At 39.5% G+C, this 14,289-nt stretch overlaps 1 protein-coding gene across 1 annotated transcript in view; it reads left to right on the top strand.

The window, feature by feature from the left end:
* Window positions 1–3,050, top strand: part of CFAP47 (cilia and flagella associated protein 47) — a 256,706-nt gene extending 253,656 nt beyond the window's left edge. Inside the window, 1 exon segment of the mRNA XM_056491982.1 lies at window positions 2,787–3,050. Within this exon segment, the coding sequence (XP_056347957.1) occupies window positions 2,787–3,008 (222 nt within the window). The 3' untranslated portion in view covers window positions 3,009–3,050.
* The last annotated feature ends 11,239 nt before the right edge of the window (window positions 3,051–14,289 follow it).

The raw sequence follows: 14,289 nt of genomic DNA, 5'->3' as shown, positions 1-14,289 counted from the left end.
TCCAAAGGCTGTCCAAACTGAAAATAGGCAAGGAGAAGCTGGAGGCCCAACAGAAAGAGGTGTTGGGCGCAGAGGTGGCAGCAGAGGCAGCCCCTGCCCTGCCCAGCACCTCTCGTGCCCTATGGAGTCCCACGGACATTGGGCTGGCAGCTGCGACCCCGAGCAGCACTACTGAGGAGGAGGAGGAGGAGGAGGAGGAGGAGGAGGAGGAGGAGGAGAAGCCTCCCCAGCCTCTCGCTCTGCAGGACAAAGAGGCAGCAGCTCCTGTTGTCCTCAGTGAGGACTGCACATCACTGGGGACACGGAGCAACAGGGAGCCCCTGAGCAAGGCTGTGCTGGAGATCCAGGCACTGAGGCAGCAGCAGGAGGAGCAGGAGGCCCTGGAACGCTGGATTGCTGCAGAAAGGGAAGCAGCAGTGTCCCCAGAAAGGGAAGGGAGCTCAGTGCACAGCTCCCCCAGGCCCTGGCCTGCCCAGCCGGGAGCCCAGGCCCTGCGCGGGCAGCCGGCCGCCCCCAGGAGCCGTCCCTCCCCCTTCAGGCTGCAGGCACTGCAGGGGCTGTTCCGCTGGCCCTGCCTGAGGCCACGGCCCGAGGAGTGAACCAGGGCACCCACAGCAGGGATTGCTCCAGAGCCTCCCTCCTGCAGGGCTGGGCACACCCGGGGCTGCCAGCGCCCATGGGAGCTGGGGCTCAACAGTGAGAGGAAGACAAGCATGAAGACAACAAAGAAGAAGACAATGAAGACAAAGAAGACAAGGCAAATATGTCAAAGACGAAGAAGATAAGATGATGAAGATGAAGAAGATAAAGAAGACAAAGAAGACAATGGCGTAGACGAAGAAGGCAAAGAGAAATTAGACAAAGAAAATGAAGAAGACACAGAAGAGGAAGGATTCTTTAAAAATGCTTAGAAGAATAGTAATAAGAAAAATAATTTATAAAATACATAGGAGTAGAAGAGGAGGATAAGAATTTTAAGATATAGGAATAGAAGAGTAATAGGAATAAGAATTTGGATTTAAACATACATAGAGGAAGAAGATTAATAAGAATAGGAATTTGAATTTTAAAATACACAGAAGAAAAAGAAGAGTAGTAAGAAGAAGGAGTGTAGAAGAATAGTTAAGAATCCATAAATGAAGAAGAGATCTAATAAATAAATAAAATTGCCAAAGAGTTTGTATTTATTACATATTGTATATTTACATTACAGTCTATGATATAAAAACATGAATATACAATAGTTGTAATAACAAGGTATTATTCCCAAGAAATCGCCAAAGAACGACTGAACAATTTATTATTGAAGGATTTGAACTTTTTTAATAAAGTTTGTAAAGCACAATAACAGTCTCCGGATTGCATGTCCTGTCTCTCAGAGGTGCTGACGTATTTTCACCCTGTCCTGGTTTGAAGGACAGGTGTCTGCCAATAAAGGCAGAAGATTCTCTTTGAAATGGAGAATGTAAACCCTCTCCCTCCAAATTATTATTATAATTTTGAAATTAAGGGGATCTCAGGCAAAGATATGGGAATTAGGAATAACAGTTCTTTACTAGGAAAATTAAAATAGAAATACAGTATTACAAAGGACAATCCCAAAAACACTGACAGGGTCAGAATACAACCTGACACCCTGTCAGTCAGTCAGGGTGTTGGCAGCAGTCCCATTCAATGGTGGCTGCATCCTCCTGCAGTGACAGATGTGGTTCAGCTGGAGCAGTGCTCCTGTAGAAAGGTACAATTTTTCTCTCAAGGTCCAAAGATGATGTGGAAAGGTCTGGTTTTCCTCTGGAATCCAGTGGAAAGACGGATAACTTGCTGTTCAAAATCTCAGTTTTTTATCTAGGTAGGAAATGTTTGGCTCCTCCCCCTGGCTGGAGCATCTCCCAGTGGGATGATGTAATTTTTATCAGTCACACAGTGGGACTCAATGGGCCAGCAGCAGATGATATCTTCCTGGAGGGAGGATTGGTTGTGGAAAAGATAAAGATGATTGCCCTAGCTGGTTTTAAAGATGGCCCATTAGCAGTGGGTATGTGCCATGGAGATAAGGATCACTGCCCATCCCAGCTTCAACATGTGGTGATAGAATACATATTTCTGGCTACATCCTATATTGCAGCCCAAGACAGCAGTAAAAATAAAGACCATGTACTCAGGAAGAATCAAGTATTCAAGCATTACAAGACATGACATGGAAACATATGTTCCATTCCCAGAGACCAGTTATAAAGAGAGAGCAAATGAAGAGTGTCATTTTCAATTCACATAAATATGCCTCAAACTGGAGATTCCAACATGGAGCTTCAATTCTCTTGTGCATACTCTGAATCCTTTTCTTTTAGTTTTGTTCATAGTTTCAATGAGAAAATCCCACCATTTGGTAATACCATTGTTACAGGTAGCAGAGCTGCAAGTGAATCCTGTGGTATAAACTTGAGGCATTTATGTTGTAGTATGGAATAGTCACCTTTGAAAAACATACAGAACTCTTAAAAAAAACATACAGACCTCTGGGATTTTTAAATAAAAAAGGGATTTGAGATCAGCCAGGGAAAGTAAATTTCTCATCTTTGTTATGCCTGGTCCTGAATAAAGCTGAATGTGATTTCAGTTCTCTGTTCCAGGAGTGCAATTCTCATTCTGTGTTGTTCCAGTGCATTACATGGTAAAGGACAAATATCTTTTGAAATCAGTATTGCATCTTAAATCACTGACGAATTTTCAGGATATTTTATAATTGATTTTTTTTTTTTTTTTACTTTTCTGTTCATTATTTTCAGACACAATCAATGCAGTGGACATATGTAATCAATGGACTTCCTCCACAGACTGTACTACCTGCAGTGGCAGCAAAAGTAGTTTGCACCAGCAGCTACATAGGATCATTCACAGTCCGACAGCGCAACTTTATACGTGAAAATCTGAAACTTATAACCACTGGAGCATCCTCACCAATCAAAGGAGCACCTTTGGTCCTTAGGAAAAAACAGAGAAAGTTATAGTCTGTTAATTTTTTGATGAGAGAACAAATAAATTCTGCAGATAAAAGACAGTTTGTTAATTTTTTTTTTTGAGCAAATATGGTATGCATGGGTTGTATGTTCTATATAGAACATTCAGAGCACCTGAGCCCTAGCAATGTTCCTGTTTTTCTATAAGAGATTTTGGATGCCTAACACTTTTTTATGTTATACAGATGTCAGCAAATTCAGAGAAAAAACTTCAAGTTTAAAAAAATATATCTGAAGATTGGGTCACTCAACCTAATGCTTTGCTTTCTAAAGGATGTTGCTTTAATAAGACTGTAATAGGAAGTTTCAGTGAACATTCTGTGTGATGTTCAGCACATTACATCCATGCAAACCAAGCAAGAAAAAAGAATCCCTGTTCTCTTCCACAGAAAATCCTTATCTTTTCTTGCTTTGGCAAATCTCATTAATTAGGACATCTTTGCTGTGTATAAAATAACAATCTTGTTTTATTCATCCCATAACATTTCAAATATTTGATAATTATACATAGTGCAGGAGTGAAGTAAAAATTTCCTGCTGCAGTAATTTTATGTCAGGTATATTTTATAGAGTGTTTTAGAATATTAACATATAGAAGGCTATGAGAAGTTAGTGAGGAATGAAGACAGATTTTCATTTTTTTTCTTAGAATAAACACATCAGAGGTGCTATTCCTAGTGTATTTCCATTCTTTAGATGGGAATTCAGGCTTTCTCTGCTCTTGATATTATGTGGAAAATTAGATCTATGAGGATGCTTTGTAAGATCATTGGGTAACTCCTGACTCCTTTCTTCATTGAGATTGTTTTTCCTGATTTTAATAACAGAACATTAATTATATTTGTGTCTTTATTTTGATAGCAAAATGTACTTTGACAAAAAGATGGCTTGGAACAGATTAAGTGCCTTCTTGGCTCCAATACAGAACGAGCATCATGCTCAGGAATGGGGAGCCTGAGAACAGCCTATGTAGGTCAGTGCAAATGAGCACCAATAAAACCCTTTTACACAATGTGCTTGAGGATTTTGTTTATGCCACACATTTTTAGAGAAGCTATTACAGAAAATGCTTGGAACACATAAAACAGAAATGGTGCTGTTTAATACCTCCTTCTAAATGCAGGGCGCCCCATTTTGGTCAGAAATCAGGTAATCTGAAGTGAGAATAAAATCACCTTTATAAATTCAGTGCACAACACTGGAAAGATACTGTCCATACTGATATCTCTAGAAGACATTGAGAAAGGAGCTGTTGAAATATTTATCTTAAATGCTGCTGAGACCACAAATGCAGCTGGATTTCATAGGAAGGCTCTATCTGCATATATAAATGAAGCAAGTGTTTCTCTGACCGTAAGAAATCAGAATCTATGGATCAGCAATGGTTTCACAACTAATGATCAGTGCTCAGGAAATATTTCATTGACAACATCTTTTTGTAAAAGCTTTTTATCCTTGTTTAACTCCTTTAAAGTTGTGCTTTCCTATTTAAAATGCCACTTTTTGCAAGATGCACAAAATTTTGTAATTCTCCCAGAAATGGATTAGCAGGTGGCATAGAGGTGAATCACTTAAAAATTACATGGTGCTCACTCCAGAAATGTTATGCCCAATTTACTTGCCTGCACTTGCTGCTCTATGTAGTAGATTTCACATTCTGTCATACATCTAAAGATTTTAAACATCCATGGGAAAATTTGCAATAAAATTGTACCAGAGGGGTGTTTTCAAAGGAACCATTTCTATTATCAAATTTAAAAGGGTTGAATGAATAATCTGTGCTTATATGACAAAATTATATGGATTTTTTTCAATGTGTACAAGGTCACTTCTGAGCTATGCAAGATATGTCATTGTCAGTTGAATTTAGACCTAATATAAAAATGTATTTTTCTAACTTCTTACAATTTAAACAGAACTACGTATGTTTCTTTTGATATTAAGAATACACATGCAAAGGTGATTTAAAGAAAGACCATTTAACTGTGTGTTTGTAACATACACTGTTTTAAATAATATCTGCATGCATTTATGGATTACAGTGACTATATAAACGGTTAAAAATAAATTCATTTTTGCTTCTTAGCTTGATAACTTGCATTTTCATCACTGAGGCAACTATATTATTTGTAATGCAAGGATTAATTCCAAGTATGTATCTTAAAAAACAGTTTCTAAGCAGCAACACTGGAAGAATTCCAGAATGATAACTTGTATTCATTACTTGCTTCCTCCTTTTTGCTGGAATTACTGAGCCATTTTGAAAATATTAGTGTTTCAGCTCCCTGAAGGAGAGGTCTGACATGGGAAAAGATTACAAAATGCTGGGATTTTTTACTTAAAGATTTTACTTCAAAGCTTTTGGACTCACCATTAAATGTGAGCTTCAGAAGAGCTGGGCAAGCTGCTCACCATAAAATGCTGCACCCAAAATGTGATCTGCAGAGGAATTCAGTTACTGGAGATAGAGCTAAACACAATTGTTGCAGTCAGGGCTCAGGTCTGGAAAAAAGCAGCCCAAATCATTTAGCTTTGAATTAATTCTAAATTACTATTCATTATCATCATTTTAAAAGGCAATGGGAGAGAATGAACACAGCCTGGAGTTATGGCTTTTGAGATGCCCTCACAATGATTTCTATGGCCTCATGCCACATCAGAACAGCCACTATCAGAAACCAGTAGAAAAAAAAACCCAAAACTTTGTTTCTCCATGTTAGAATGCCCATCAGGATCCTTTTCTTTTGAAAAGGATGAAAGGAGGAGTTTTTGTCTTCACATTAATCTGTCTAGGCACAGCAGAATCTCAGGAAAATGGGGAGGTACTGGTTATTATTGTAAGTAATAGTTCCTAACTTCTCAATGCTAATATCAATTAGGGATTTAAAATTACTTCTACTGACCCCAGTTATATGTTTCAATTTATAGAAATACCTAATTCTTAAAACACAAATTTTGCAAAGTCAATATGGCATTTATGGCCAAATGTTTTAATCATAATCTTACCACACACAAGTCAGCTGTGCCTTGCTTGTTAGTGGCTTAGCAGAATTGCTGATTGTCTAACCAGTGTAGTCACTATGTGTTTATTTATATTTTTTCCTCTCTTCTCTCTCTATGCATCACTATAATGATACATCTATCAGAGTAATTAAAACAAGGACTAAAACCTTATGAGGCAATGTTATTGTGCAACACAGAACTTGTTACTTTGGGAATGAGGTCTACATTTAAATTTGTTAAAATCCAGTGGAGCTTTTGCAGCTGTTGAGCTCCTGGTTTTATGTGACACATCCAGCAGTGGGGACAATCTGCCCTCGGGGGCTGCAGGATTGAACAGTCAGAGCAATGGTCAGAGCAGTTTCTAATTGTTTGATGTTTGGTTGAGCTTAGTTTGGCACAATGCACACAGGAGAATCACACGAGGGTACTGTGGAGATGTCTTCAGGATGCCTGCCAAGAGCAGCTCAGCTTGGAGAGGGTTTTGCACAGATTTCAGTAATGCTTGTTCTACCCCTGTCTGACTCACCATGGTATCAGTGACACTCGAAGGCTGTTTTATACCTGGTCTCTCCCACAAGATATAAAAAGGTTTGGAAATATCAAAACTGCCCATCAAAAATAATAGGAGCCAAACATTAACTCCTGTGCCAGTGCAGGTTTTGTCTGAGCCAGGAGAATAGGGAGATAAAGCTGCTTTAGGCACAGGAGGGAACCAGGACCAGGTGAAGAGCCCGTGGGGGCACAGTGCCCAATCCATTCCTGCTGCAGGAAAGGGATTCTTTCCATGCAGCTCTTTGGGACTGGAGCCAGGTTAGCAGAGGGCAAAATGCTGAATCAATAATGCTCTTACTTTGGTGAAATACCATGGCAGCAGCCAAATCTGAGCATGCACTTTTTTTTTCTCTTTCATCACAAACCCAAATTATGAGAAGAAATAGAAAGTTCTGACTCACCCTGCAGATAGCAAACATAGGGGAAAAATTGCTGTATATTAATAGATATCCCTAGGAGGAGAATAAGAGAGAAAATCCCTGGCTTTGCCTTACTATTTATTTGCTTGTGAGGCATTTCATAATTTTATTTCTCCCTGCAGTGACTGCTCATTCTAAAATAAATGACTGAACAGTGCTTTACTGCTGACACAGATCACAGTTTGTTGCTAATGGAATGTTAACTGCTTTTTAAGTAACTCTGAATAAACCTACTGATCCATAGAAGATTCATCTAAAAAGGAATCCAATTCATCTAGCAGCTTTTCTGCTTCCACTGTCATGAAACATATTTTTTTGCAGCTTACTTTACTGTAGTTATTGTAATATTGGTAGTGTCAGATTTCCTGTAGTAGGGTATTTTACATTTTGAGACCATGGCATGATGAAAATGTGGTGAAGTCATGGCAGGAATTGATGCCAAGGTCACTGTACAGAAATGTATTTAAAAATCACTGCTTGGTAGCTAAGGAAATAAAGACACGGGGCAAGAACAATCTTTGACCTTTTATTTCCCTCATTATTCCATTATTAACTTCCTTTTGGCAAAGTACCCATCTTCTCCTGGTAAAAAAATTAAATAAACCTGTCAGTGGAAAACCTGGCAGCTCACTGCTCATCCCACCATAGCAGTACACAGCAGATGCCAACAAACTAGTCTGGCATAATTCTTAAGTGACAAAATAAAATCAGAGGTATCAAGAAGGGTAAGGCAACAAAATAAAATCCTTCTCTTTATTAAATAGGGAGTGTTGATGTTCATCAGATGAGATCAAATTTACCAGTCTGTACAAAAATCAAAGTCCCAGTATTCCCATTCACTGTAACAGGTATCCAGGGTGCCTTTTCTGCAGCCCACAGACCTGATATTGCCAGTGTGAGGGGGGAAGGGTGGCTGTGTCCTGACTCCACATCTCCTTCAGTCCTCAGTGCTTTCATATATGTAACACTGAACTGCAAAATATACATTGCAAATCGATAAGGGGGAAAAAAAATACAATTTCTTCCACCTACACACACAAGCTTCTCTAAAAGAAGCACCTCATAAGGTTTTGATTTTGAGGAAACTAGCCTATGAAAAGAAAGATTCCTGATGATCTGATGATAAACAAACAGGTGTGAAACCTCCACATTCTTTGATGAGTATAGACTGCATTTTTCTAATATTGTTTAGGTCTAAGTATCACAGAATCAAAGAACAGTTTGGCTTGTAAGGGACATTTCAAGGTGGTGTAGTCCAAACCCCCTCTGGTGAACAGGGACATCTGCAACTAGATCAGTTTGCTCACAGCCCCATTTCACCTGACTTTGAATGTTTCCAGGTCCAGTCATCTGCCACATCTCTGGGCATCCTGTTCTGGTGTTTCACCACCCTCTTTGTAAAAGATTTCTTCCCTTTGTCTTGTCTAAATCTCTTCTAGTTCAAAACCATTACACTTTGTCCCATTGCAGCAGGCCCTATTAAAAAGTCTGTCCCCATCTCTCATGTAAGTGCCCTTTAAGTGCTGAAAGGCTTCAATAAAGTCTCCCTGGAGCCTTTTCCACGTGGAACAACACCAGCTCCTCAGCCTTTCTGCACCTGAGAAATGCTTTGTTCCTCTGATCATTTTTGTGGCCCTCCTCCAGACTCCCACCAACAGGTCTGTGTCTCTCCTGAGAGCTCTAGAGCTGGACAATCAACAAATTCCCCCATAAATATCATGGGATACAGCATTTAGGGTACTGGGGGCTCCTGTCAACAATCTGAAACATTTTTGACTGTTTAATATCAATGGAGAAAACAACCCCAAAACCACTATGTCAAGAAATTGTACTGCCAGCACACTACCTCCAATAGGAATAACTCTCAGCAGTGTGTGGTGTATTACAGAGTTAACAAATATATATATAAAGTAAGAATAAAAGAATGATTATTTTTATAAATGAAAATGTAAAATAAATGTGTATTTGCATAACTTTGAACTTAGAAAGTCAAGCTGAAGGTGTGTGCTTTGAACTTAGAGCATACCTGTAAGTATTGGGTTAAATACATGGTAAATATGTGAGCATCACTGACTCACCAGCCTTGCATTGCTCCTGTCATGCACTGTTGCATTCAGATGTAAAACTTTTGACTTTAAAATGCTTGTCTAAGCCATGCAGCCACCTGGCTAGCATTAGCTGGTACTTCCATTCCATTTATCATCGTCTCAGTTATGTCCTAATATTTGCTATTTAAAAAAAAATAAGTAAACAAACAATAATAAAAGAAAAAAAAAAAAGCCAACACCAAACCAAAAGCAAGGCTACCCTGCCTAGGTCTGAGCCTTCCTATGCTCAGCTACCAGTTATTAAATTTGGAGCAGTTCCTATTGAACCTGAATCTAAATTACACAGAGGAGATAGTGTGAAGGGGAGACAGACAAGAAAGCTCACAGCTACAAAATTAAATCCTCATGATAAAGAAATCTTACAGTATAGAAATATTTTCTAAGGGGACTTTCCTTTAGAGGACAGCATCTACACACAGTGGCTGTGATCATGGCCACATGAGGAATTAATTGCTAGATGACATGTCACTGTACTGACACACAAATCAGCTGCAGAAACATTTGATTAGCTTATTAAAAATGTCATTAATTAGAGGCTGAACATCTGTTAGAGTCGTTTGGTCATTTGCAGGTCACAGAAGTCAAAGTGCCTGAGTTTCATGGTGGGAGGAGGCTGGAATTTAAACCCCCCCATGCTCCTCCCTTGGACCATGGAGGACAAAATGCTGCACTGAAGCTGCCTGGAGCTCCCTCCCCCTTCACTCTCCTCTTGTGCTGTGAGGCTGCAGCTGCCAGGACCAGCTGCAGTGTTGAAGCCAGAGCTGTGCTGCTGTAAAGAAGAGGGAACAGCTGGGGGATATTGCCACTGGGGGTCCCATAGCTTTAAATATAATCAGTTCATGGTCTGATATAATCTTTATCTTAATTTTCAGAGTAGGCTGCAAATTATCCCTGCACCTTTCCCCAGGTTTGTATTAAAAGGAATAAATTATAAAGAGGAAATTTGCATTTAGCTAACGTAGCTTGCTCATGATAGCTGATAGTGAATTGTGATGTCGCTCTTGGAAGATTTTACCTCTCATCTAGTGCATTGAGAATGATGGTTGGGTGCAGTTCCTATCATTTTTCAAAATGTAAAACAAAATAAATTGCTTGATTATTAACAGAGAGGGTCATCAACTGAATCAGATTGGTAGAGTTATTGGTGCCTGAATTAACGAATTAAAAGCAGCATGAAGAAGAAAAAATGTTAATGTAATAGTCTCACTAGAATTATTTGGGAAGAGAAAGTTTGTAAGTGAGGAATAGTTCCACCTTAAAGAAAGTAAGACAAGTCAACTGGCACAGAAAACTGACATGGTTATGGGGGATTATTTAAACTAGAAACAGGAGGAAAAAAATCAGCAGGTGTTGAGGAACACTTGAGCCAGTCACAGACATCTACCAGGACTGTCAGCCCTGTGACAGTGTCTCTGTCACAATGTAAGAAGTATGAAAAATTATGGTAAAACTAGGGGAAGAAACAGTGCAGATCCCAGCAATCCATCAAGGAAAATTGGCCAAAGAAATTGTCCAACAATTGTCCAACAAAAAGAAATAAATACCAAATGGTTCAAATAGAACTGATAGAAAGAAACAAAATAAAAACCATATCACCAAGGAACAGTACCTTGAGAGTAGTGGTGTTATTCTGGCTGTAAAGTAGAGAAGACAGAATATTCCTTAAATGCAGTGCAATGCCATGGCAGTTCCATAAAAATAGCTTGAGAGAGTGTTTGAGGCCAGTGAGGAGAGCCAGAAAGACGGGGGTGCAAGAACCAATGGCTCCCAAGAGGAAAAGCACATTAACAGTGTGACACCAACAGCTGCTGGCTCAAAAGAAACCACACTGCATTCACAATGTTGAAGAGAGGCAATTAAAAGAACAAATGCTCCCCCTCCCCATTAAATCAATCACACCTGTATCTGATAAACTTCTTTCAATGTCTTGGATGGACTATAGACAGTCAGGGTGTTAAGAAGGCATCAATTCTCCAACAAAATTCCACTGTATTTGGTTAATTTGCAGTAAGTATACAATGTAATTAAAGCCATATGAGCATAAATTTAGCACATCTTGGCACACTATATAACTGTGTCTGTGAAAAGTAGTTCAAGACCAGTGAAAATGTACCATTTTTAATATAGTCTGAAGGTAACTAAAAAAAAAAAAACTCAAAAACCTGGTGTTGAACTCATGAGCAGATAATGATCATCATTTAAATAAGTGAAAAAAGAGATCTCCCCTCTGCAGTGTTCAGTAAAACCTGAAGAAGCCACAGAGCTTCCTCCCCAAAAAGCCACCACAGTACTGACACAAATCCTCCTTCCATCCCTTAGTGTTCTCCTTTATAAATATCACATGGATGTGATTTACATTAGCATGTAAATACACCAACTCTGACATATTGCTTTGCTTCTTTCCAAGGCAGAGACATCTCTTTGAGGAAGGGAAATAGAAAGTTAACTAATAATTTGTTTCCAATCTCACCCAAACTCAAGTGTCTCCAACCAGAAATGATGGTGTGAGGTCACAGCCCCAGCTTTGGGCTGGAAGAATTCAAGCAGCTGCTGCTGAAGTTTGGCCTTTCCTGGGAAAAACATTCAGGATTATAAGCTTGGGAACCCAGTAGCAGTTGCAATCCAAAATGAAACAACTCCAAAACATCTGGCATTGATTATGTGACTTTCAGTTAATTAGTTTAGCGACTAATTAATGTGCCTAGTGGAGATAATCATCATGTGTGAGTGCCACAGGTCAGCATGCCTAGAGTCATCTTGTAGAAGTTTCTGTTTGAGGGGGGTGAAGGTCACAGGTATGGTTTCACACTAGAGGAAAGAAATGAAACCACCCTGGAGCTTGTCAGAATTCAGTACCCAGATTTCTGTAGGATTTGATGAGTGATCCACTTTTCAGTGTCACATAAGAAAAAAATAACACCATAACCTAATTTAATTTAATTATAAAAATAAATTGTCCTGAATAGCAGGTAGAAAACTACTGACACTAGGAGAGACCACCTTTGCAAGTGCTTAAATTTACTCTCACCAAGTGCTTAATATTTTTGACTGTTATCTCCAAAGAATGCAACGTTTACAAACATATTTATTCTCATTAGAAGGTCAAATGATGCCAAAGAAGGCTTTCAACTTTGGAAAAGTGGTAATTACATTTTGCTTGTTGGTAAAACACCTTTGGTGACACAGCCTATTATGTTTTAAGAATGGGCCTGAGCTACACTTGATTTTTACTGGGTCACATGTAGGGCTATACTGACCAGGTCTTCAGGTAAACTAGAAATGTTTTCAAGCATCTAAAATACATTTGTTCAGCTAGCAAACTAACCAGCAACATAGGAAAAAGACAGATCTGAGCAGGAAGACTTCACATGTCTCTGCCCACTTTCCCCCTCACAACCCCTGAAAAATTTCCATTTTGAAAGGGAAATTTTAAATTAAGAAAGCAAAATCAAACTAAGGCTTTTAAAGAGTTTGACTAAAACAGAACAGGGAGAGAACAGGGGGGCAGAAAAGAATTGTGCATATGTGGTTCCCTTCTACAAAACCCCAGTGAGGCAATACAGGCTGCTGTGGAGTAATTTACCACATGTACAGGCTGGGAGGCAACTGCTGAGCTCAAATGATTGACCAATACCTGACTGCAGAAGGAAAATGGGTTCTTTTAGGACCTGTTAAAAGTGCAGTTCAGGAATCAGGAAGAACCATTATTCTTCATTTATAAAGTAACTGTATAAAAACTTTATTTATGCAGTGTAACCACGACTCCGTGCAAAGGGTTTTCCCACTAAGGACACACCTGGCTGAGAAGAGCCCATGTACACCATGGAGAATCACAGAATCATTTAGGTTGGGATCATTAACTGAGAGTTTCGTTGGCTGGGCAATGTGGAGTGAGTCTTTGGGAATAGAAATTCTGGCTGAAACAGGGAGTGACAACCTGGTATCCTCTCTTCTGTTGTCTTCAGGAAAATTGGATTTCATGTCACAGATGTCCTTTTCATCATCAACTTCTCCTTATCAGAAAAAAACAAACAAACAAAAAAAAAAAAAAAAAAAAAAAAAAAAAAAAAAAAAAAAAAAACAAACCCTGCATGTCCCTGTATTTCAGTTAACTACCTGATTGTGAAGGAGATAAATGGGCTAGAGCTGGAAGCTCTTCCTCTCCAGTCCCTGTTAAGTGGCAACTACAAGTGAAGCAGAGGAAGAACTGCTGTGAGGATCCCTTTGGGTGCCAAGGCAGACATGTGGCAAGCTGGTAAAAATGACACAGTTCCTATGACTTGACAACATGTCTGACTTATGGCCTCACTTGTTTATTGCCTACAGGCTGAGAGAGTCTTTGGGAGTGCAGGATCAGTCTTGTTTTTCTCCAAGGAGTGGCTTGGCAGCTACAGGCTGAGATTAGACTCTGGAGGAATCAACATGTAAACACTGGGAGATTAATGCCCAATGAATTACAGCCATATGGACAGGACAAATTTCTTTTTTGTGATTGAAATCCTGTGGACATTTGTGAGAGGAAGCAGCCACCAAGTGCTTGTCACTTTGCACCATGCAGCTGTATTTCAGTGGCAGATGGGGCACTGTGCACTGGTAATTTAACACCAGCTGAGGCCCTCGTCTTTCTGGCATGTCTTTGCATGAGACTTTATTCAGGGTTGAACAAGAATCATAGACACTGTGGATTTCAAAGTTCAAGACAAAGATGTGCTCTGAAGTTAGCCCAAACTCCTAGACTTTAAGCCATGGTGGCCACACCAATTTTAATAGCAGAGCAGCCACTCCATATGTAGCCTTGATGTAACAGGTACTGATATCATTCATTAAGTGTTCAGGAGGGCAGCTGATCCTAACACCCTGGTGATGAGAGGTTTCTGACAGGGTATGTGTGTCATGGAGATAATTGGGTGTCTGGGGCCATTCCCTTCCCAGGGAAGCCACAGGGAGTCATCTCTAAGCTCTGAGCAAGACATCTTTCCTCTGCATTTAGTACCTCTCCTAATTAATAAGAAATAGAAATAGCTCAAGTTTCACCTTCTAGGTCTTCCATAAGGATGAGTAAGAGACAGGAAGAACTCTTTTTTGAAATTATTGCAACAAGCCAGTGAATAAAATTGTGATTTATGCTTAATTACTGAAATGCTTAACACTTAAATCTCTCTAGTTTTTGTACACAGCCCATGAGACAGC

The sequence above is a fragment of the Oenanthe melanoleuca genome, chromosome 1 (genome assembly GCF_029582105.1).
Source record: "Oenanthe melanoleuca isolate GR-GAL-2019-014 chromosome 1, OMel1.0, whole genome shotgun sequence".
Classification (NCBI taxonomy): Eukaryota; Metazoa; Chordata; class Aves; order Passeriformes; family Muscicapidae; genus Oenanthe; species Oenanthe melanoleuca.
This window is presented reverse-complemented; position numbering and strand designations above follow the sequence as displayed.